Source organism: Helicoverpa zea, chromosome 2, assembly GCF_022581195.2.
Source record: "Helicoverpa zea isolate HzStark_Cry1AcR chromosome 2, ilHelZeax1.1, whole genome shotgun sequence".
Lineage (NCBI taxonomy): Eukaryota > Metazoa > Arthropoda > Insecta > Lepidoptera > Noctuidae > Helicoverpa > Helicoverpa zea.
The window spans coordinates 8,907,836-8,933,032 of NC_061453.1; the positions used below are offsets into that span (position 1 = coordinate 8,907,836).

The 25,197-nt window shown below is 35.9% G+C and overlaps 4 protein-coding genes and 1 pseudogene across 4 annotated transcripts; 1 reads left to right on the forward strand and 4 right to left on the reverse strand.

Moving 5' to 3' along the window:
* Window positions 1–201: 201 nt before the first annotated feature.
* LOC124642829 (lethal(2)neighbour of tid protein 2) lies at window positions 202–2,206 on the reverse strand. Its single transcript, XM_047181556.1, has one exon. The coding sequence runs from the start codon at window positions 2,035–2,037 to the stop codon at window positions 553–555; it is 1,485 nt and encodes a 494-aa protein (XP_047037512.1). The 5' UTR covers window positions 2,038–2,206; the 3' UTR covers window positions 202–552.
* A 1,674-nt stretch (window positions 2,207–3,880) lies between these two features.
* Window positions 3,881–9,082, forward strand: LOC124644849 (annotated as a pseudogene).
* Window positions 9,083–9,981: 899 nt separating this feature from the next.
* Window positions 9,982–11,786, reverse strand: LOC124636316. Its single transcript, XM_047172359.1, has 6 exons — window positions 11,726–11,786; window positions 11,446–11,650; window positions 11,092–11,219; window positions 10,801–10,873; window positions 10,587–10,707; window positions 9,982–10,233 (listed from the first exon to the last, which is right to left on the reverse strand). Exons 1-6 carry the CDS (start codon window positions 11,784–11,786, stop codon window positions 9,982–9,984), a joined length of 840 nt encoding a protein of 279 aa, XP_047028315.1.
* A 2,213-nt stretch (window positions 11,787–13,999) lies between these two features.
* On the reverse strand, window positions 14,000–16,643 carry LOC124642058. Its single transcript, XM_047180361.1, has 6 exons — window positions 16,562–16,643; window positions 15,244–15,448; window positions 14,966–15,093; window positions 14,741–14,801; window positions 14,545–14,665; window positions 14,000–14,276 (listed from the first exon to the last, which is right to left on the reverse strand). The coding sequence occupies exons 1-6, from the start codon at window positions 16,641–16,643 to the stop codon at window positions 14,064–14,066; spliced, it is 810 nt and encodes a 269-aa protein (XP_047036317.1). The 3' UTR covers window positions 14,000–14,063.
* A 3,185-nt stretch (window positions 16,644–19,828) lies between these two features.
* LOC124644300 lies at window positions 19,829–23,567 on the reverse strand. Its single transcript, XM_047183597.1, has 6 exons — window positions 23,482–23,567; window positions 22,834–23,038; window positions 22,415–22,542; window positions 22,025–22,085; window positions 21,171–21,294; window positions 19,829–20,844 (listed from the first exon to the last, which is right to left on the reverse strand). Exons 1-6 carry the CDS (start codon window positions 23,543–23,545, stop codon window positions 20,650–20,652), a joined length of 777 nt encoding a protein of 258 aa, XP_047039553.1. The 5' UTR covers window positions 23,546–23,567; the 3' UTR covers window positions 19,829–20,649.
* Window positions 23,568–25,197: the final 1,630 nt, after the last annotated feature.

A 25,197-nucleotide genomic window follows, 5' to 3' on the forward strand; every position in this document is an offset into this window, starting at 1 on the left:
GACAGTCTTTATTAAATAAACAATTCTAAGATAAGTGCTACGTGATTCAATGGAATGATAAGTTTCGCATTGAAAAAGTTAACTTGCAAAACTCGCACTAGGCACTCGAGAGTTCTCTACTATCTCACTTATTTTATAGATGTGTGTATACTGGTTACATGTTCATAAATAAGTAAAAAAGATTATTAAATCAAAGCCAGCTTTCAGTTCTTATTTTTATTCAAAAATAGGTATTCAAACATTTACAGTAATAAAATCTTAATTGTACAAACTGAACACACTAGTTTACGCAAGGCGTATGAAGATGTATCTTAACTAAGTACACACTTGCCATTTCAATTCTACACAAATTAGGAGTGCTTGAGCAAGTTCACTGACTAAAAAATGCTTTCAATGTATAAAATTAATTACATTTGTGTTATACAAAGACTAAAAATGACTTGTTGTTTATTGCATAGTGACTACAAATAGATTGGACATACAAATCGCACATAATATAATTATGTAATTCACAACTTTATCTTTTTGCACTCGTAAACTTGGGAGATGAGCTTACTCTAATTTTGATACCATGTTTAATTCTGCCGATATTTTCTTATAAACACCATACAGTACAGTAACATGACATACATGCAATAACATACTTGTGAGATATGTGCTAGGATAGGTATTCCAACACATTTCAATAAGAGCTAGCAACAGGAATCTGACAATAACCGAGTAATTGTTGGACCATAGTAGATAAGGTAGGCTGTGGAAGTACCAGGAATAAAATTGATAGTGAAGGCTCCTTGCACACATGACACCAATGAAGTTTACAATAAACATTGGTAGAATGAATAGTTGAGACAAAATATCAAAATTAATATTGTAGTGTGGATTGTGTTCTTGTTCAACAGGTTTCTTAACTGCCTTCTTTCCACCCTTCTGAGATTTTTGGAGCATCACTTCAAATGAATTGAGGAAATCCTCTTGTTCTTTGGTCAAATTTTCTTGTTCTTCACTCTTTTTATTTATCTTCTTCTTAATTTCCTTATTCAATTTACTTTTCCTCTTATTTTCTAAATTTTTTGCATCAATTTGCGGTTGCACCTGCTTTTGGACATACTTCAGACGACAGTAACTTTGGAAATATTTTACACACATTGGTATGAATACAAACAACAAGAGAACATGTATTGCTAGTAATGATAAATGAAAACACTTATTTTCAAATACATCTACATCCAAAAACCTATAGTTAACAGTCCATGTATGATTGAAAACCCGACCAATGTCAAAGCTACCCTTCAAGTATGCAACAGGACTGCTCAGTAAGAATGGCAAACCTAGCACTACTTGGATTGCACCACAAATAAACAATTGTACTAAAGTCCCTTTAAAACCTAGATTTGTCAGGTAAAAGAAAAATAAGGCTGGGGCATATAAAAGTATGTTCATTTTCACTGATACTCCTAAACTATAAAATATGCTACCCAAGTGCCATTTGGAATCTATGAAAAAATTTAAAGCAGCATAAAGGAAAAGCACAGCAATTGGGTCATTAAATAATCTTAATACATAAATTGAATGTATCCTGTAAGATGTCAATATTGTGATGACCAGGACATAAGGTGGAACTTTCTTAGTTTTAATATAAATTCTAAGAACTAGGCACAGTTGTAGCAAATAGATGCCAATAAATATATATTGAGCTAATCTAATATTTTCACCTTGGCCTGTCAGGAAATAGAACAAAGAATAAATGTATACGAATCCTGCTGGGTACACGAGAGGTCCGGTGTCTCCGCGGAGTTGACTGTAGTCGAGCGTTCCATTCAGGAATCCTTCACATTCTTGCATGTACGCTTTCCAGTCGATTTCAGTATAAGGCACACGTTCCACAACCAGTACATTAATGATTAGTTCAGCAACAATCAGGAGCAGAGCGGCAAATGGTAGCTGTGCAGGATTTACAATCAGACCTTTCATAAAAGACCACGTAAACATCCTCATTATATCGCGGTAAACCTCTTGAAATCTACTTTTGCCACCCATGTTGAGGCAGTTGGCATAACCACACGATATATTAAAGTAGCCTACACGTCCCGCAGATGTAGAAAGAGCTTGACAGAGTCAGTTTATTATTTCTATTTTAGGATTAGGTCACCGCACCGGTCCCTGGATAGCACACATTTTTCGATGCTATTGTACCGAGTGACAGATGACAGTTGTGCAGGTATGATGATTAAAAAAGGTTGACATTGACGTGATGGCTATTGTTAATAGAGACGTGCAAAATGCGTGCAAACGACATAAAATTGCATGGTTACTTCTATCTCGTAGAATTGAAATGCTCCGAATTTTATTTAGCATAATTTTCTTTTAACGAATGTCTTAAAATGCATACGTAAGAGGAGTACATAAGGAAAGTACATAAGAGTTCATAAAAGGAGTATATGTATAAGAGAAGTATCTAAGAGGAGTATTTAAGAGTGTACATAAGAGGAGTACATAAGAATTCATAAAAGAAGTATATAAGAGAAGTTAATAAGAGGAGTAAATAAGAGGAGTACATAATAGAAGTATATAAGAGGAGTATATAAGAGAGTTCATAAGAGAAGTACACAAGAGGAGTACACAAGAGAGATAATGAGAGGAGTACATAAGGGGAGTACAAAAGAGGAATATATAAGACGAGTTTATAAGAGGAGTATATAAGAGTAATTTTGCTTTACTTGTTCCAATGTAATCAATATTACTTTTTTCAGCTCTGTACTTGATGAAGCTTTCCAACAGACAAGCATTTATACAGTCTTCTATGACCCATTTACTAGTTCCACTGATTGTCAATACATTATATCTGAGAGCAGATTTGAGACGTAGTTATTATTTAATTAAACACGTTCTAACTCCCTTAATACTAACAAATGATAGCAGCACCAATACAAGAAAATCATCATCATCCTCCGAGCCTTTTTCCCAACTATGTTGGGGTCGGCTTCCAGTCTAACTGGATTCAGCTGAGTACCAGTGCTTTACAAGAAGCGACTGCCTATCTGACCTCCTCAACCCAGTTACCCGGGCAACCGATACGCCTCGGTTAGACTGGCGTCAGACTTACTGGCTTCTGACTACCCGTAACGACTGCCAAAGATGTTCAATGACAGCCGGGACCAGTTTAACGTGCCATCCGAAACACAGTCAATGGTGTCTATCTAAGATATACTTAGAAAGTACATACAAACTTAGAAAATTTGCATTGGTACTTGCCTGACCTGGCAAGACTCGAGAGGTTGGTCCTTTACCACTAGGACACCAATACAAGAAAATACTCTATATAAAATTAACTTTCTATTGATGTGTCACTTAATGCTAAAGGAGAGGTAGCCCAAAACGATCATTCTCCTTTATTGATGCATACTTTATATTTTACTGGTAAATAACATAAACTTAATTAACTCTATCAACAAAGTTTATACTCATCTAATCAAGCTGATAAAACATTACTTGAGCAAAGAATACCTATCATCTTAAATACTTAGGTACCTACATCAACCAAACAATCCTTACCTATTATTCCCCTTGACTTACTTTTAATCACGCTCGTTTCGTTCTTGACATTATTTGATCATCTAAATGAATAATTAAAAAAGGTTCCTGAGAACTTGAACTTGAGACGTACTGTACCTACCTACATTCAGCAGAGTAGGCTTATCTTGTACCTTGACCGACGAGTCGTAGGGATCTTCAAACAGTAAAGAGGTTTTCTTCATACAATCCTATTACATATTTATTTAGGTGCCTTCTCGTACCTTATCAGCAATACCTTTAAGATGAGCAAGGTCAGTCATATCATATTAAAGGAACAACAAATAGTTAACCAGTCTATAATTGTTGTTCTTTTTTGCCGATCGTAGTCGTAGTTAATTCTGGTCGTCATTATGAAAAGTTTTGATAGTATTCTAATATTTTTAACGATTGTGGTATTAGGATCAATAGGAGCCGAAGTGAATCGTGAGTAGCCACATGTTTATGGTTTTATTACAAAAAAGTTAAATAGACGTTCGAGACGTGTTTAAGGGAAATTCTCCGTACAACATTTTCTTAAACACGTGACGAACGCCTATTTAACTTTTTTGTCATAAAATGAATAATGTTTAATTAATTAGGTACTGTAGCGCGTGGCGCGCTAGGAACCGGGGATCTTCAGGATATTCAATTAAAACATTAAAAGGAACTTTAACTTTGGTTTATTTTCTGACTCGGGGGTGAAGTGACATACTTCAATATATAAAAACTATTATATTTCTATTTATATCATTGTCCGGCCAGTATCAATTACAATTAATAAAACCTACTTCTAATCTACTTCAGTACTACATCTCTACATCAGCTACGCCCTTAGGATAAAGTTGAAACTTTATCTCAAAAGCGCAGCTTTAGGCGGACAATCATATAAATGTTACCTGCCTAAATCTAACCGAAAACTGACCTATGCGTGGAAATTAAAAACACGTCCCTCACAACGGGATAGTTTACAATAACCTGTTTGTGAGTTATTTAATCTGTGCCAAATTACACTTCGAGAACACAGGTTATCGTGAACTTTTTCTTGGCAAAACCACGCAAAAAGCCCCGAAACGTGCCTCTAATAGCAAAGGATATTCAAAATGAACACCCGACCTGAAGGGATTACTTTTCAAGCGAAGAAAAACTCTGTATTGACAACTTATAACTTCGCCGGACGCTAACGTGTCAGATAAAGGGACAAGTCACCGTTATCAAAGTTTCTCACCTATCGTGTAATTAAACATCTTACCCAATAATTATTTTTTACAATTTTGGAATATTAAATAATAAATAAATCAAATATAGGGATCATAAATCTTCGGCAGAAACCATTGTGTCAAGCAAACACTCTTCGCGAGGCTATGCCCCTTATTGCGAAGTTGATCTCAACCTCAATTCACCATCCAAATATTTTTTTTTTTCAAAACCAAATCAGATAATAATTTTGTTGAATATTCTTTATAACCAAAAACTTCTGCTTGAAAAAACAAGAATCTATTAATAAATTCAATGATGCTTCTCCTAAAATGGTTAAATCAGCACCAGAAACTGTAGTAGCAGAATGCTTCGTGCTCTCTTTGATGCTTTGAATGTTGAGTTTTGTTGCGAACTCCTCAGATACACAAGAAATCGAAGCTCCTGTGTCCACTAACGCCCTAAACTCCTGTTGAGCAATCAGAACATTAATAAATGGACCGGTCTCACCAGACTTATACTCTACTTCCGATCCAATCGCCAGCAGTTCCACAGGCTGCTCCGTATGCTGCTCCACGTGCAGCTCCTTCTCATTTTGCTGCATCTCCATGTCTTTGCTCGGCGTTGCTTCTTTCTTTACGCTAAAAATATTTTGTGCATTAAAAGGTGTACATGGAGAATTTTCATATTTCTCAGGGTATTTCTTATCATCACTCCTCTGCGGAATGATTGGCAAATTCATGACATTTCTCTGTACTTTTCCAAATAAATCTCTCATTTGAAAAAGTGTATCACGCAGCTCATATTTTGATGCAAAGAGCTGTGAGCTTAACATGGTCTTATACTTAAAAATAAGACCTTTTAAATAAGTTTTCACAAAATTACCATCGTCTGTAACTCTTTGCTTTCGTCTGTAAGCCACACAGACGATAATAAAATGACAACGGCTCTTCTTTTTGCTGCTGTCGAGCGTTGTAGAATTTTTCTACATAATTTACATTACAAGGGAATTCTGCCCTTAATTTGTCGCATATGGCCTTATATTCGATCCCATCGAAGTAATTATATTTGTAAAATGCAAGAGCGGGACCTTGCAAATATGCACCTAGTAGTAGTGCAAAATCGTTTTCTTTCCATTTATTTATCGCAGCAATGATGCGAAATTCGAAAAGAAAGTCGTCGATGGATACGTCATCGACTCCGGAGAAAAATTTTATCTCTTCGGACATTTTTCTACATTAAATAAATAAAATTCCACTTAGCTCCTTTTATTATCCTTGTTGCGATATTCTACCAGAGCTTATGCCCAGGATTATTCTACCAGGCTCTTCTTCCTTCCCGTCTTCGACGTCGTGTCACCACGCAGGCCCGCCGCTAGCTGTTTGTTCGCCCGCGTGCAAAACTGATTATGCCGCCCTACGACTACATACGTTTTGTCAAAAAATATGCCGGATCCAGGGGGTCCGGACCCCCCTCCGCCCATTCATATCCATCTTACAGTCCAACAGAAAAAAATATGTACATGCACCGCTCTGATTGCAGAAAACCCACCTACTTTTGGATAAATAACTATTGCAATACATAACATACATTACACATAACTTTTTATTTACTTGAAATGTTCAGAGTAACCTAAGCAGTCCTGGGTTAGCCCATAAGCAAACTAAGCAATTGCTTAGGGCATCAATGCAGTGCAATCATTACCCAAGTGGCCCCTATGTATTGAAATATTGTGATTAACGCACTTAAATATTTATAACAATGTTTAAAGTCAGTAAAATATGTTATTTGGTGGGTTTCCCGTTGAAAAGTCAACTTATAAGACACATGTCATATGTAGGGAAGCGCGAGCGGAGCGAGCGCGAAAATTTTTTAGTCTAAGGACACAAAACTAATAAAAACCACTGTAAATTAACAAAGCAAAGTCAAAAAGTAAGATATGCACAGAAGTGAAGTGCAAAAGCCGCGAGCGAAGCGAGCGCGATTTTTTCCTTAGAGTTTTCTTGAAGTAAACATATCATAAAAAAACCATAACGGACGTGCGCGAAAATTGTTTTTTCGGAATTGAATGCCTCAATAATTAAACAAAGATAAAATGCGATATCTGACATGGAGCCGCGAGCGCAGCGAGCGCGAATTTTTTTGGGGATGCAAAGGGTGAAACAGTCAAAATTGATAGGAGACGACCAAAGCTAGGGCGGCTTTTTCTGAAATTTTATTGGTTTAATTTTGCCGCCCCCGAAATAGCATTTGCCGCACGCTACGCCACTGGTTAAGAATCTTTAATTTTGAAAATGTCCTTACAACAGATGTACCTAACTGAAACCGGCAGTGTAAGTAATATTCTTAGCGCAATTGCTGTGTTCGGAAATATTGAAATCAAATCATAAGTAAAAAGATATTGTATTTTTTAAATATTACGTGATAACTCGCTAGATTTGCCGCCCCCTAGGACGTGCCGCCCGCGTGCTGTGCACGCGCTGCACGCCCGCTTACGGCGGGCCTGTCACCACGCGACTTTTCCGCGTGACCTGAAAAATACTTGGGGCTTTGGCGTCGGCGCCTCCACCAAATTGTAGCGCGTGGCGCGCTAGGAACCGGGGATCTTCAGGATATTCAATTAAAACATTAAAAGGAACTTTAACTTTGGTTTATTTTCTGACTCGGGGGTGAAGTGACATACTTCAATATATAAAAACTATTCTATTTCTATTTATATCATTGTCCGGCCAGTATCAATTACAATTAATAAAACCTACTTCTAATCTACTTCAGTACTACATCTCTACAGTACCTACAGGATAGATTTTCAAATATACTTATCTAAACCACTTTTTCCACTTATATTATAGCCAAGAATTGTCTGGAAGCTCAAGTGCTCGATTTATTATCAAAATGGCAAAATGGGGACGAGAATATTACATCTTCAGTTCCTTCATTAGAGAATATAAGATTAAAATCAGTGGACGGCGTGTATGAAGGATTCGGGATAAGGTAAGTTATTTTGTTAGTAACTATATACTACTTTATATAACCAGTTCGGATGCACATTTATGAAGGTAATACGCCTGAACCGATTTTAATGGCAATTGGTGATAGTATTACTCCCGTGCCTTGAAAATCCGGTGACTTTGTGGGAGCAGTCGATCCCATCAGGGGCGAATGCAGCCTTCGCAAAAAAAGTCACCTAATTGTTACTAGTTTTTAGGGTCTTCTGGATATTAATTAACTCAATAAAACTGCTTTAGAAAAATTCACAGTGTCCGTTTCTTTCCTCAGAATCTCATACACCACAGGGGAAATGCTACTTCGAGGTGTGAATAGATTCACAGTTGAAGAACTTTCAGTTTCCACTAGTGACTTGGAAGCATCCACAACTCTCCATTTTCCACTATTATCGTTAACTGCAGGTAATTATGTATGTAGGTAGCTACCTTGTTTTCGTGTATGTAACCCACCTCAATCATTGTTTGCTGAATTAATTAAATTTACCGTTTTAGGCATAAACATTCCTAATCATAGGTCTTTTATAATACCTTCGAATATTGGCTTTATGCTTGTCTAATCGCTGCACGTGGGACTAAAAAGCTTTATTGAATTTAATTATATTCTTGTTTACAGAACAATATAATTTAAAAGGGCGAGCGTATCTGATGTATTCTTTGAAAGGGGCAGGACTGATGAAGTAAGTTGACCTATCCACTGTGTAGGTAACTAGAGTCGAAGTTCTATGAAATATTATAGCGACTCCGACGCTACGAGAAGAATCCCTACCTATTACTTACGTATTTCGTAATGTTTCAGTGCGACATTTCAAAACGTTAAAGTGACTGTGGGATCGAAGTTAGTCACGAATGATACAGTAATGCAGGTGGACGATGTTAACCTGAATTTTAGTGTTGGAAGCATCCAGGTATATATATCTTCGCAGAGTCGTCCTGTTTTTTTACCCGACTGTAAAATTTTTGAAGTTCACATAAATAGGTTTAACAACTGTCAGAAATCATTAACATCTTTCAGTTTATTTAGAGGAAATATTGAATGATTTGAATGATTAATTAATTTATTGACACGATCTTACTAAATGGTTAATTTTTCTTTGTTTCTTAGGTTGATTTAGCAGACAGCTCGTGGCCGATCAACAAAGTATTGAACAGCAGCGCGATGAAGATTGTGGAGAACCACCGACAGGAGATAGTCACCGCGGCCAAAGATTTGTTGAAACAAGTCGTGAATGATTATCTAGCCACAATGACGTCCTCGCAGCTGCTGAGCATAGCGGCAAAAGATTACTGTAGGTAACTACTCGTTAACATCTATTGATTTTCCAAAATAAATTATGTTGACGATTATTTAGGTCTTTAAGCTTAAATATAATAAATATATATTTTTTTTTAATGAAAAAGTTACCTATTATTTCCTGTTTTTTTCATTCTTTTAGTTCTGTTACTCATACGTAAACCAAAAGACAATAGGAATTCCTACTGAATTTCAAAGTTACAACATTTTCGCACTAGCGGATTTTCCAATCGGAATTCCAAGCGTACCTACGTAATAAAAAAACCGGTAAAGCCACTGCAGTAAAAATGTTGATAAAATGATATAATAATTTTATCGAAAAGTTAGTTCTACAAACAAATGTCATGATTGATAGTTATCTAATTCGTTTTTAAATTCATATAAACCGGGTTTGGTTTCATGTAAACTGATAATTTCTCCAGGATTACCTACTCACTTTTTTTACAATTGATTTTCTAAATAACAAAACAGCGTCCTAAATAACTAACAACAAGATTTGTACAATAAATGTTTCTCATAGGAAGCATTGCTCATCATAGGAACATCACGGATTACGAATCATGCTTTACTTACACACCACTACTTATTTGTTAGATTTTAATGAAAAAATAAGTGTTACCGAGGTCCACTTGTTCACACTAATAGCTCAACTGCGTATCAAATTGACTATTTCAGAACAAAAATAGGAACAACACGATAAGCTATAACATTACCTTACTAAGTGGCAACACTCCTAAATTGTTAATACAGAAAATTTATTTAAATTAACATTAGTTATACGGATATCAAAGCTTTTCGAGGGAGTATTATTCGGGAAGTGTTCTAACGGACGCGACAGAGTGTGCAATACATGTGCAATATATGTAGATACCTACTAACAAATAAATTATTATATGTACCACAGAAAGAAGAAATAAAACCACACTCGTATTAATATTAATTTTGAATCTTTTTGCGATATTTTCGACGGGCTCTTGCTTCCGATGACAATCGTTTGATACTTGTATTAGACGTGCCTATCAAATATCTTAATATATCTGAAGAAGGGATTTTCTCCAGTTCGTAGTTAATTGTCTCGAGTGCCATATCCAGCACATCATTATCAAACATTATATCTTCTATGTTATTTACAAAATCATGCAATATTCGTATAAACGTTTGGGAAGAATGTTCCATTTGAATCTGGAGCTGAAAACGAAAGGTAATTTGCTATATTACGATATCTATGACAAGTATTCAGATTTCAGGGTGAGCGCATTGGAGTTTCCATATTATATAAGCTAAGCATGCCTACAGGATACAGCTGGCGTAGTCAGATTCGAAGTTAGAGATTTATAACGAACTAACTTCCACCCGCGCCCCGAGGGGACAATATGCCTAATAGATACGCTCTCTCCATCAGGATAAAAAAAAGCTTATCAAGAAAATTATTTCAAAGATTGCGTGTGAATAAGTTTATACACACATACGACCATTATGACGAAGAACTTCCTAATGTTGAATTCAGGGCAAAAGAAGAAGTGAGTTTCGATTTGACTTACGCGTGCGCCATCTATATGGATTATAATCAGAGCATTTTCGAATGCGAATACTGAACCCTTATAGTGTCGCATAGTCACGGGACCCAGCACTGCCGACATTGACAACCCAGTTAATGTTAACCTGTTCAAACAAAAATAACACTTTTGTGGTGATATCTGCTTAGGAATTCAGCTAAAGTATACCATCAAATAATACTTAACAACATTTACGTACTTAAAATGACCAACTTCACGTACGTTTGTGTAGTCGTAATAAAACAAGGAAGGACAATGCAGGTGGAAATCAGCTGAAACCGAAAAAAAGTTTTAATTATACGTATATATTTACTAAACTATTGCAAACGATATTATGTTGCTCAAGCAAATTGTAGTTGTCCAATAACTGCATGTCAAATAATAGCAGATTCCTTTATAATATCTAAAACGAAGTTTATATGTATCGAGTTCGTGTCTGCAGCTTTTAAACTAAATTACTTAGGTATCTATTAAAATTCATAAAGTTTACCTTCCACAGTAATCTTGGGAACAGTAAAATTGAAATCGATTCTAGGCGGTTGCACCTGCACATCAAATGTTTGTAGAACTACATCAGATATCCCCGTCACTATAACGTCGTCCAAAGTGATGTTTCCGCTGAAAATAATCTGGTCAATAGGAGTTTGAAGAAATACTAGGTATGGAAATTCAGTTCAGTTCGTGGAGGGTAGGAAATTGATTCAATCATTGAATAACTGTTTATCAAATCGAAAACAAATAAATATTTAAATCTTTAAACACATAGGTATTTCGAGGTACATAGCATAGTTTTCTACTGCGTTAAGTATGTACAGATGCAACTTATAATTTCGGTCTAACTCACGTAATATGAAGGTCAGGTACATTAATATTGTAGGTTCCAAAGTGAGGAATTCTGTATGGTTGGAGCTCGGAGAGTTTTTGAAGTGAATGCAATAAGGTTATCGCTCGACGTGTGGCGCGCCGGTCTACCCAACCTTTCGGGTGTAGAAACGCAGGTAATTCTGCTGTATTTACGCGAATGTGCAACGAACCGAAGTCTTCATCAACTATTAATAAAAAGTCCATAAGATTAAGATCATATGTAAAGCATTTCTTATGTTGATAAAATACATAACCCTTACTATTGTACACCCGGGACTGGACGAAATATACACAGCATGTCACGAAAAGCAGAACCCTCATTTTGGCACCAAAGATTTAAAACAACTGTGAACAATACTGTATATAAACATGTTATTTTCATCCGAGTTTGAAAAGGTTTATTGTTGTCAGAAATTGGTACACTAGTAAATTATATGATACGAAAAATCACATTGGATATACTTCTTCGTAGGAGAATGCCTATTTGTGAGTTACGTAAAATCGTAGAAGTTCACATTTTTTATTTAAAATACTTACCTACATGAACGCAGAATATGCAGGCCTCTCTAAGTGTGCGAGAAAATGTAAAAAGACTGATTTTTCTAAGAGTCCTTAACTGTTTAAGTAAGTACATATGACACATTTATACTTAGTCAGTTTCTTTGCAAATATTAGGTATTCCCGGGAGGAGGTGACTCATAGACCAGGCCTTTCACTCTATGGAGCTTGGTGTGAGCCAAATCCAGTCACGATATTGATCGTAAGTAGGGTATAACTCACATCAATGCCCAGTACCCCGTCCGATCTAATGCTTGTACCCCTAAACTGCATCAGACGGCAGGAGAAGGCTCTTCAAAGACATAACTTCCAGCAGTTCCAGCCACTGTTGTGGCGTGTCCTGCCTAAGGCACAATTCACCCCCTAAAACTTTCCTTTAAAATCCAGTACCTACCTACCTATTTTGCAAACGAATCCTTGATAGCCATACATAGAAAATGAAATGGTCATTGTGATCCTGGAGCAAGCTAGTGAGCTGCGCTGTAAAGGGTTTGAACTCTCCTAATAGCATCGATAAAATGTTGATTTCAGTTATCCTTATCAAGGTGTTGGTTGTCCGTTATTTATGAAAAACAAAATACAAACGAATATTATTTTTTTGCGAAAATTCAATTTTGTATGTTTTCATTTCCGTCATTTTGAAAATCAATTTCTGTTTTCAGAAAATGGTTCTTTGTAAATGAAACGTTGGAGTTTTCGGGTCACATTATCGTATATACTTAAAGTTTGCATACTAAAAACTTTTGTATAGTCGGCCGATAGTTTGTTTGGCCTCCTAAATAAGTATGAAGATAGTGTAGTATAGTAAGAATAGTAGTACACTAAGTACGCACATTACAAAACTAAGGTATTTAGAAGGTATCAGACCGACTGAAAAACTTGAAACGAATCAAGATTTTCTTTAAAAAAAATTGCCCACCATCGGGCAAGTGCTCCAACACATAGCAAAATTTTGGGCGGCCAAAAGTTTATTTGGGCTCATAAATCAGTATTGACATCAGTCACTCGAACTGACACAGACCAAGATCAGGTATCGGCTAATGCCCGTACTACCCGCATCAGACCCACTGAAAACCTTGATTGGAATCAAGATAAAAAAAACTGACCATCGGATCATCTGCCAGCCGACTGTTTAGTCTGCAGTGTGCGGGAACCCTAAGTAATATTTGATTTCTTTTAATATTCATATCTGATTTCATGGGATTATTTTTTATGTAAGTATATTTTTTTCTTTACAGATGGTTTTATTATGGTTTATCTTTGTCATGATTAGCAGGAGTAGCTCTACTCTCCGATTCCCAGACAGATTTTAATAGAAAATTCTAAGAACTTAATTCCTTTAAAGTGGAGAGGTTCATAAATAAATCCAATAAAAAATCTATTGTTTTCCATCGGGCCACGTATGATGGCCACCTTGCATAGCCATACATTGCACAAATAGGTATAGGTACTTAGCTTAGGAAGTGTCAGCATATCCACAAAAAATAAATTGTCGGTAGTAGTTAATATGGGTGTCTACCGATAGTAAATAAAGCTTAAATAACAAAAATTAACTGAAACCTTGTTTAAAACAGAACTAAAATACCATTTATAAGACAACCAACCAATCTAGGCTTTGAATTCCTAAAATGGTTGATTTATCAAAAGATCTATGTGAAATATTAATGAACAAGTGGTTTCAAAAGCAAAATCCTATTCGTGGTTAAGGTCATGATTGTAAGAGCGAGACTACAGAACCAACTTTTGGTGAAGTACATTGGTATATATCATTTCACTATAAGATTCAAAACTGTTTATTAACTGCTTCAACTGCTTGTATGCCGCTAATTATATAAAAAAAGAAACCTAATCATGTCTCGCGTATATCTGGCTCTATAATGTTGGCTCTTCAGCTATTTCATTGTCCTGTAAGACTCAAGTCCTGGAAAGTGTGTAAGAATGGGTGGAGTAGGAAACGACAGGAAATAAAACATGTCTTTATTTAATGAATTTAATCCAGCATTATTTATTTAGTTATACATATATTTAGTGATAATGCAGTTATTGGTTTTTGAAGAGCTGTGGTGGCTTTCCGTCTGCAACGAGATAGTTGAGGAGATCATCAGCGTTGAACCTGGAGAGCTCCACGCTAATGGCAGCTAACACGTTGCGAACGATGTTGTTCACCGTGTTCGGGTAAATCGATGTGTTCTTCAGGAAGTGAGTAGCGAATGCTCGGAATTCATCCGAATACTGATTCATGTTCATTGATACCTGTAGTAAGTAATGTAAGTATTAGGTGAATCGTTTAATTATTACGGAAATATGGAAAAAAATATATTTTATTTTATGAAAATGGAATGCTAATAAAGAATTGAGCATTTATCAGCAACAAAGTCTGTGAATAGGTAATCTAGAGCTGATGCTATCGAGTGCATCTTTTCGTGTGGGGTGCTCTCACAAGCATAGATAGAAATAATTAACATTGTTTTCTATATCTCGCGTATACACTAAACATATAATTGTGAAGCTCATAAATTACCTGGGCACTTCCTACGAATATTTTGACATCGGCGCTCTCAATTTGGTACACTTTTTGCCCAAGAGACATTGCTAGTTTATTTCCTTCAGCTATCGCAGCTACCAAATCTTTGAGAATTACGCTGTACACAGAAACAACACATTAGGGACCTAAGAGTTAACTAAAAAATGTAGGAGACATTAATTAAGTATTTTACCTCACTTGGCCAACAATGTTCAAAGGTTGGCCTGCATAAACTCCGCTCAATTGGAAACTACCTAAAAGTAAAAGAACATCAATGTATTTTTTATTTTAAATCACTAAGTTTCAGGATCTTGCATGAAAATAAGATTTTTATTTCTTATTAATGGATACACGGAACAGTTCTTCCTCATTCCGAATTAAACTGTAATTATAGAAATGTTAAAATTAAGTCAATTACCACTAGCAGCAACTTCAGGCAGACTGGCATTAAAGTCTACTCTGGAATTGGTCATGCGCATTTCGAGATTATTCAAAGCAAGGTTCTTGATTCCAGTCACGACCACATTTGCTAACGCTACGTTAGCCCTGAAATAGACAAAATCAAGATGTAACGATTGTATGATGTTCGATCAAGATGTTCGAACCGATGTTTTGTAGTTGTCTTAATATTTTTGCTTAAAGCCGTCGTAAATGGTCACATATATCGACGACAGTGTACAACCCATTGATACTTACTCGATATTATATTCTGGCATAGATATATGGTATGGTCCCAAACTCGCTAATTGAAGAGGATTGACTTGAGGCATATGTTTGATGAAGCCGACAAAGGACGCTGCCTTACGCACGGCATGCTTGTCGGCAGCAGTCAGGGGCAGGTACTTAGCCGGGAGGTGACCAGTTTGACCTTCGATGTTGATAGGGCTGATAATTTCGTTCCCTAAATAGACAAAAATTATTAACATTTAGACGGTTCACACATGACACTGCGCACCGATTCGGTTTGCAGAAACTGAGCGATGATTTTTCCCGCGCGGAGACCCATCGTAAACGCGAAACAAAATATTTTAAGCTCCATTGCCACGCTGTATCCCCGTGTATTATTTATATACGGTTTAGTTTCAGACCCCGCCTGTCCACTGAAAGCGCAATCCGGTACTATACGGACAGGAGGACACCGGTGTATGGTTGTTTTCTTGATCTTTCGAAAGCATTTGACCTGGTAAATTATGTCATTTTGTGGCAAAAGTTGTCGGATGACACAGACTTGCCTGCTGAGTTAATTAATGTGTTAAAACATTGGTATCTATAAGAACCAGATAAATTATGTTAAGTGGGCGAATACTAAATCTGAGCCTTATAGCCTGGAATATGGAGTTAGGGAGGGGGGAATAATTTAACTACTCTGTTTAATCTTTACATAGATCGTTTGGTGGGGAGCTGAGCAGCACCATGGTTGATGCTTGATAGATGGAAAGATGCTAAACTGACAAAATTGACGGGCCGTTTATTAGACACTGGCCAAGTAGACATGTGCGTGCTGACGTCCATGTCAAAAATTGACATATATTAGGTAATTACTGTTTTCTACTAACAATAGGATGAGAAATTACTAATATTTTGGCATGGGGCCTTAGTCTGAAATAAATAATGTATTATTATTATTATGCATATAAGGACATAAGGACAATAGAAAAAAACCTATTATATTATATGGTCGCCCAATAAAATATATTTTGCTAACTTAAAATGCTTTGATTTCCCCACTACGCCATCCGAGCAACGACTACGCGCGTAGCGCTACGCCGTAGTCATGATTTTCAACCACCAAAAATACTCGTAGTGTATAGTATCCGAAACGAATATTCCGCATGGAAATTGTTCTCGAAAAATGTCATTAAAATAATATGTAAATACCTGCGGGTCGCAGAGGTTCAATTATTTTTAAATAATATACATATACAACAATTACTATCAAGCTACTTATGAAACATTAATTTTAAGCAAAATAGCTAAATAAAAATAAGTAAGTATTAAAACACATGTAACTCACATGCTTGGACGGAATAAACGGTGCAGAATACCAAAACAATAATTCCCTTCATTTTCGTACCAAAAAATCCATACGACTGCATGTAAAACGCAATTACTTTTTAATATATATTCATAAAAGTTATGTTGTACAAAATGATTCACTTGTTGTCGTAAATTGGTTACATAAATTGATTTTGCAGTAGAACAGTATTCACAAACTACTCTATAACCCATAGCTAATAGCTGCTTGTACAACTTTATTAATACAATTTGTAACCAATTTGTGAAATAGTATTTAGTGATTAAGCACATACTCTTTCTTAAAATTAATATTTATGTACAAGTTACCCAAGCCTATAGTACAGGAAAACAAATTGAAGTTCCTAGTTCTGCGTAATTGATTAATAGCAGTTTGTTTAGTAACAATTACTATGGTATACACAGTTACTTTATTATATTTCGGTAGTGTTTTTATATATTTTTTTAAACAATTTACTTTAGTATTATGTAGCCCAAACCTTTGTTTGTCTCACCATTGACTGAACAATGAACATACTTAATTTTAAGTCTACATTTTATTTTACCTATGTTTTACAAATAATAAATTTAAATATAAATAACAACACACACAATAACAAATAATAAATTTGTAAAACTGTGTTGTTAACTTTGATTCGTGGTGGCCCAGTGGGCAAAGAACCAACCTCTTAGTATGCGCGGGTTTGATTCCAGGTCAGGCAAGTAGCAATGCAAGTTTTCTAAGTTTGTATGTACTTTCTAAGGATATTGACTGTGTTTCGGATGGCACGTTAAACTGTGGGTCCCGGCTGTCATTGAACATCCTTGGCAGTCGACCCCAACGTAGATGGGAAAAGACTCGGAGGATGTGGATGAGGGTATTCCTCCTAGGTGGTCCCATAATCAATTCGAAAATTGTAGGAATTTACCTATTTTATTTAAACTTTTTACAAAAAAGCCAAACCCACATAAAGGAGATGGCCAAAAAAAAACCAGAAAAAGAACCAGTCGACAGAAACCTCGCATGTATCATTGGATTCAGTATAATGTGTGGATTTAAAAAAGTATTTCATATCATCCGAAAACCATGGGGTTCTCTTTTTATAACGGTTTTTCGATCAAGAATTTAGGTTATGAAAAAGTTTGCCTTTACTATTTGCTGTTCATTAGATGTTTGGGATTTGTAAAATTATTTTTTTTGTTTGATAGGGTATACTTCCCAGATGTTGCCATAGTCATCAGGTCAGGATCTGATGATGGAAACCCTGAGAAATCGAGGGCAACTTACGAAAGTTGTAGGCGTGCATAGGGTAAAAACTTGACACTCAGCTGTATGTCTATTAGCACTATACAAGAGTGGAGATTTAAAGTTGACTTGATGATGGAGAGCAGAGAAGATCGTGGGAACTCGATGATTGAATATGTAAACTACCTTGTGATTGGGCTTATATTATTCGTATTTACGAGAACTTTTCACTAATGCGGATAGTGACGACTATACTTGTCACTAAAGAGCCAAAAATAATTAAAAAAAATACTTTTTTATAAAAACAACCACTTCTGGGCCGATGCACCTAATAATAGTTTTTTTTATTATTATTAACCTTTGCCAGTTTGAAAGTTGCACATAGCTGGGAAACCTCTCCAAGTAGATAAGGTCGGTATTTAATCGTTTCTGGAGAAAATTTGGTCATCTCCTTTGTAAACGTTATTTTTTTTTTTGTAAAAAGTTTTTTTATACAACTAAATCACACTTTTATGGAACTGTGAAAAAAGATTATTTATCCTTCATGGTCTTAAACCAGAGTTTGCATCTCACAGACGTGGACTGTCTTCAACAAATTATATCTTCAGACGAAACCGATTTACAGGTACCATCACTTGCCGGGGCTGCGGGTTGTTCGAAAGAGATACCGCGGCCCTGGCACATAAAAGGCCTACGACGGAACACGATGGTTTTTAGTCAGTAAGAGTCTGACACTCCCTCGCCGCTGCTAACCTGTAGCGTTAGGGGTCATTTGATGATTTTTTACGTCGTTATAAAAAAAAGGTACCAATACTTTAGCGCGATCAGCGTCTTGTGTCAAACTGTGAAACAATACGTGACAATGTGAGGGTTTTTTTTCTAAGGGAACGTACCTACAAGCACGTGAATTTAAATGTTAGCTAGTCTATTATTTCTTCTCTAAAAGAGTTGTGACTCCGCTCGGTTCTTCCGATAGGAGAATCTGGTAGTGTGAAAAGGCTGTTACCTAATGTAAATTTTGGGGCTAACGACGATTACTCAGTTTTTGTTTGTAAGAATAGTTTCATCTCTGGTGTGCACTGTGTATTTCGTGATTGAAACGAATTAACAATTCGTTGATTTCTACGTAAAACGCTTGGGAAGATTAGCGGGATGCTGCGCGCATTTTCGGCGACCATCCCAAGGCGTCCGATTGCGTTGACCATGCATGACACTCTCATTTGTAAGCTGAACCTCTACGGAGTTCGTAGTAAAGCTCTCGCGCTTGTCCTTTCTTAATTGTCTAATAGACAACAAATAGTGGACATAAGTGCCTCATCTGGATCATTAGTCATAATGGGCGTGCCGCAAGGTTCAATTTTAGGTCCCTTTTTAATCTTAGCTTATATAAATGATATTATTTTTTTTGCTGATGACACTTTCCTTGTTTTCAAAATTTACAGAAAGAACTAGCCCCATACACGTAAACGATAATCAAGCTATCGTTTACGTGTATGGGGCTAGTTCTTTTCTGTAGCTAGTTCTTTACTCTGAGCAAGTGGTTTGCCGCAAACGATTTGCTTCTTAATTCTTACTTCCATATATTTCGCTTACTTCTATAGTATTATGTCCTATGGAATCATACTATGGGATGCAGTGGCTGACGTAAATTCAATCTTTGAGCTGACGGCTGAGTGGCTTGCGTAATGATCTCACGGATATAAAATTAAGCCTAAACTGTAAAGTCCACCTTAAATAAAAAAGCTTATTACAAAATTCAAGACCTCGTTGACGATAAAGATATGTGGCGCTAACTTATCTCTGCATGTGTCCCCTGACAAATAAACGACATTTCTTCTCTTTTTGGCTTTTTGGATTGTATAAATTTTTGCAGTTTACCAGTTTCAGTTGCATGTTTGTGATCAAATTACTTTTTAGAAAGAGTGTCTAGGTATAGATTTTCTTGTCGGCTCTTCTACAAATACAACAAATACTTAGAGTAATGCGCGCTATTTAAGGGTCATAGATAGAATAAAAGACAAATTATTAATGTAAAATGCGTTTATTTTTAGTACTTAGGTTACATATCTGTTGTTTATTTATTTATTGGAAAACCAACGGCTATACAAAACAATTTCATAGACATAGAGAAACAAAAAGCCAATTATAGGTTTTCACGGATAGCATATAATAACTTATAGCTAATCAGCTAATCTATGAGACATTAAAATGACTGATTGCAAAGTAAAATTTTGAAAAAGTCATGATTTAGCTGCCTACGAACCACAACACTCTTGGAATTGAATGGGTCAAAAGAGTACTACTCTTTAAATAATTTGTTAAATTCTTAGTTGTTCAAGTTGTGGATGTAAGCTTTATAAAATCAGTTCAGGGGTTATTAAATTAACCAACTTGCAGTAGAAGGTGTAGATACTGAAATATATGTTCTTTGATAATCACAGATACGAAGTATTATTTGGTAGGTATGTATACCTATTATGTTATTTCAATATTTCATTTAATCCAACTTCGGTATTAGAACCTGTGTAGGTACTTAAAATTGATGACCCAGAAGTTCAGATACATACACAGTACCTAACTATATACTATTTTTTTATATGGTCGTTAATCTATCTATATTAACAAAAGTAGGTAAAAAGACATCATAGATTCATCATAAGATTTGAGAATAAAAAATACAAGCAGAAGTTCGCGTGTTCTATAATACAATGTGTATTATTCCTGAATGTCCTTTTCACTTGACCATTTCATAGCAGTTAGATATTTCCGTAAAAATTGCACGATTGAATATTTCATTGATATTAATAAAATATTCACTAAATAATTGTTATATAGCATACCTATCACAGATTTGGTAAGAATGCGTCGGCTGAAATTTCCGCCAGTTGTTTATTCACTAAGATCAGTGCTGTTTTGAGAATATTATCATAAAGACTCCCTTTCCTTCCTTTCACCCTACGAGTTTTTTTGAATAATTGAGTAACAGGAGTGCCGACAGTTTCTTTCGCGCCGCCAATGGAAATACTTGTGAAATTGAACTGAAACAAAATTAATTAACTAATTACTTATCTCAGATGTAATTTTCAGCACTTTGTCGTTGATCTTTATTTTTTTGCTAAACGATTATTACAACCCGCAAATGACGAACCAATCAGTCTTGAAACTACTCCCCCACATACTCTAAAAATGAAATAAAAAAAAGTAGAAATGAAGTTCTCAATTTTTTATGTGCAGTCTGTGCGAACAAACTATCTACTTCGAGTTCACAGAACAACTTTGTACACCGACCTACATAAAAAAAAACTAAAGAGTTACCTACTCACTATCATATTGTTTCGGAATTGATAAAAAATGTAATATTTACCTTGGCGTCTTTTATATTGATATCAACATCAGCGCTGTCAATTTGCAGCACTTTCCCCGTCGGCGGGATATTATCCTGCTTAGCCCCAGCCGATACCATTATGCGCATATCGTAGAGGGTCCCACTGTTAGCATACAAATAGAAACAAACCCATCAGACTCTAAAAGTATTGTAGATATATATTGTATATATATCGCAATAGCAGTTTTAACCATATCGGGCATTCTGCTACTAATATAAGACGAATCGTATTCCAACGACATTCGATTGGTTTGCGATTGGTCTGCCATTTGGTCTATACGGTAGTTTGCTCAACAATCATATTGCAATCGTAAATCATTTATGATTAATTATTGAATCACAGAAACGGATAAAAACGTTTAGGTATTTAAAAGAAAAAATAGCGGATTGAAACATACGCTTCAATCGTAATCGAGTCGTGATTGGATCTCAGTCGAATGTAGATTACTGACAAAACATTGGTTCGACAGCTGTTCTATTGAGTAGATACTGCAAGACTTATTAATGTTATAGTGTAGTAGGTAATGTAGTTTTGTTGAAGTTTTTTAACATTATTCCTTTTTTCTTTCAAGCATGCTCTTCATAAATAACTAAATGCGAAAACATGTATTATAATAAAATAAAATAAAAATGTGAATAGTATGTCGCTTAAGTAAAATTAGTAGAATCGCGCCCCAGTGCTACAGATTATGGGCTTATTACCGAGTCCTTATTTTATACTTCTTCTTCGTATTTCCGAGTTATTTAGGGGTCAGGAAAATATGTTTTCCTCTTCCATTTATTTTAATACCCTCGTTACCTAATTACCTTATTTATTTTGAATGCACACTGACCTTAAGCTACACCGCAATTTGACAGGAAGGAAACTCATAGTTGCTTGCAGGTTAAAGTCACCTGCAAAGTGGACCAAACGTTATTTCTTACCTTTTAAGAAGTAGATAGGTGATACCCAGGATTAACATTAACTTTTTATGAACACACCACGCGGGCGAAGCCGCTGGCGGAAGCTAGTAGGTAATAATACCTATCTATTAATTACTGTTACTCCATACCTATGTAGTAAGTCAAACTCCAGGCCATTAAGATTAGATGATGAGGAAGTCTTCTTAACCGTTATCATCTTCTGCATATCAAATATTATATCTATCAAATACGTCGTTTTTTCCTTGAATGCGAAAAAAACACTCATTGCAAGACTCATTGCAATGTTTGATCATACATACTTTCAAAATATATCTTAGGAATTGTGATATTAAGATCTGCTCGAAGATTAATGAGACGCAACTGAACGCCTTCTATTATTAATGATGTGATTCCGGAAACCTGAAAGTTCTTCATGTATGCAACACCACTAAAAATAAGAATAAGAATCATTATTAGTAAGGAACTAGTATGACCTAATTTTATTTAATTGAATAAATATGAATTAATATTTTTCAAAACAATCACATTTACTCACACAATAAATAAAATAAAAATAATAAAATGAATTCTCTCTAGATTTTAAAGTATATACATCCTCAGACGTATTTTACACACTAACTAACATTGCACTCTTGACAGTGCTATCCGAAAAAGGATTAATTAAATATCCTATTAGATAATGTGATAAATAGGTAGGTACCAAGACGCTGAAACATACTTTAGCCATAGGTGAGGGATATCAATGCCAACGGGAGGTGGCGCCTCGAGCTTGAATGGGTCGATATTAGGCGCGAGCGCGATGAAGCCCAGGATATCTGACGCTGTGAGAGATGCTTCCACGTCCTCCTCTGTCATCGGACTGTACTTCAACGGTAGGTTCCCAACGCTGGCATGCATCTTTATGTCGCCGAATTTACTCCCGACTGTAACATACGATATTGTTGTAATAGATATGAGCGCTTTATTAATAAAGTTGGCTTGAGGAAGGTATGTTCGCAAGAATTCTCATGCTAGCCGTAGCTGTTCACAGCTAAAAATAAGCCTTCTACATAAATTTCCAAATAAATGGGAGCTTATAGTTCTCTTAGTGGCCGTTGCTCCTCTCAAATCAACACATCGAGGAAGGTAGGTATAATGTAAAGACAAAATATAAAGTATTTAGTATGCAAGTTGATTTATATCTTCATATTTGATAAATATTCTTTGTGTCAATGAACTTTGAAGGTCTAGTTGGGTATTCACAAGTTTCTCCTAATATCTGAAAACTAACGATTGTTATATCTACATAGGGTGAGCGTGGCCTTACGATACCATGGAATTGTTACTGTAACACTAAGTAAGTCATGTAACTGACACTTCTACTTACCCGTTTCATTTGCTGATATAAAAGGTAGCAAGATATAAAAAGTCGCTAATATAAGTAACCGCATTTTTGCACCAAAACCTTTTATCAACTGTGTAAAATATACACCGTTCAAATATATAACACTGGATTATAATCACTAAATAAATACATACAGAAGTCAAGCTCATGCATGTGCTTCACTTTTCTTGCCTAAAGTCGGCAGTCTCGCTAGGCCCAGTCATGTTTACTTTTGGCCGCGGGGCGCTTAAAACCTATCCGAAGTTTAAACTTTAACTGACAACAGGTAGTTCTAAAAAGATGGTTCACTGTTTAATGTTGAATTTAAAGAGCTGTTCAATGTACAGTTATAATAATACCTTTTAATGTTGCTTTGTAAAGAACAATGTCAGACGTCCATAGTAACTTAGGCTCAATAAAAATATTTCATGTACAGTGAAAATTCTTACAGTTTTTTGTGTAGTTTAATGTCAGAAGCTTTTCTATGTTTTCCACTTTTGCATTGAACTTCTCAAAACCAAATTATTCAAACGAAAAACCTGAACTCGATAAACAAAATAATTACTTATTAACATGATATTTTTTTTTGGAAAAGTTCTAGATAACAATTAACTATTTTATAAGAAGTTAGTATTTTATATGTAAATTGTTGTAGTAAAGAATTTTGTGTCCGTGAGAATTCAGTTTTAAAAGTTGATTGGGTGGGCCGAAACCTGACATTGTTCTTTGCACAAAAAATATCATGGACGCGCGTCTCAGGCGGACGACTCGCGTGCTGACATGACTCAGAGACGGTTTGAGATGATGATGATGATATCCTCCTAGCCGATTACCGGCCACGGCGGCTGTTCTCATGTAAGGAAATTAGCCAACTGCGCAGGACATATTACCTACAGTGCACAAGCATTTGCGCAGACACAGGTGCACTCACTATTCCTTCACTCTCATAGCCCGTTGGGACGGCAATCCGACACGACCGGAGAGAGATCAGGCGCAGGACCGACATTTGCGAGCTCTCAGGTCTCAGATGCACTTTGGCTGCTTTGTGAAAGTTTCTGAAACCCACAAATCGATTTCGACCCGACCCGGGAATCGAACCCAAGACCTCGTGCTCAGCAGCCGCGGTTGCGATAACTAGACCAACGAGGCAGTTAACGAAACGGACGGTCTGAGAGCGGTGTCTGTGAGCGGTGTGCGAGGCTCGAGCGTATTTTGTATGTAGTTTGACTTCTGTATGTATTTATTTTGTGTTATATTGTCTTCCAAAATAATAGACCGTACACATTGCTGTTATAGAGTGTAAGTTCATGTGCACACATTAGTTACAAAAAATTGATTTTCCACCTATACATATGTTTTTATGGAATTAAATACTAACATTTCCTGCCTCGCTTCTACAAGCTAATTGAAAGAATTTCTTTCTTCAATATGGTGCGAAAATATTGTTATTTTCCTTTCCAACCCAAGCGTTTTTATCATCGTACCTTCAATTACCAACATACTCATTTTCAAGCGTACCAACTATAACTATTTGCGTTATCTGAAAAAATCTATTGTTCTGCGATATTCAGGTACTTATTAACACAGGCTTCGGCCATTTTGTTACATGTTTTACTTAATTGAAAATGACGCATCACTAACACAACAAATTCAATAGCCACAACAACATGGAGAATGACATTTCTAATAGCGTCCGTGCGTCAGTCAGCGTCACAGTAG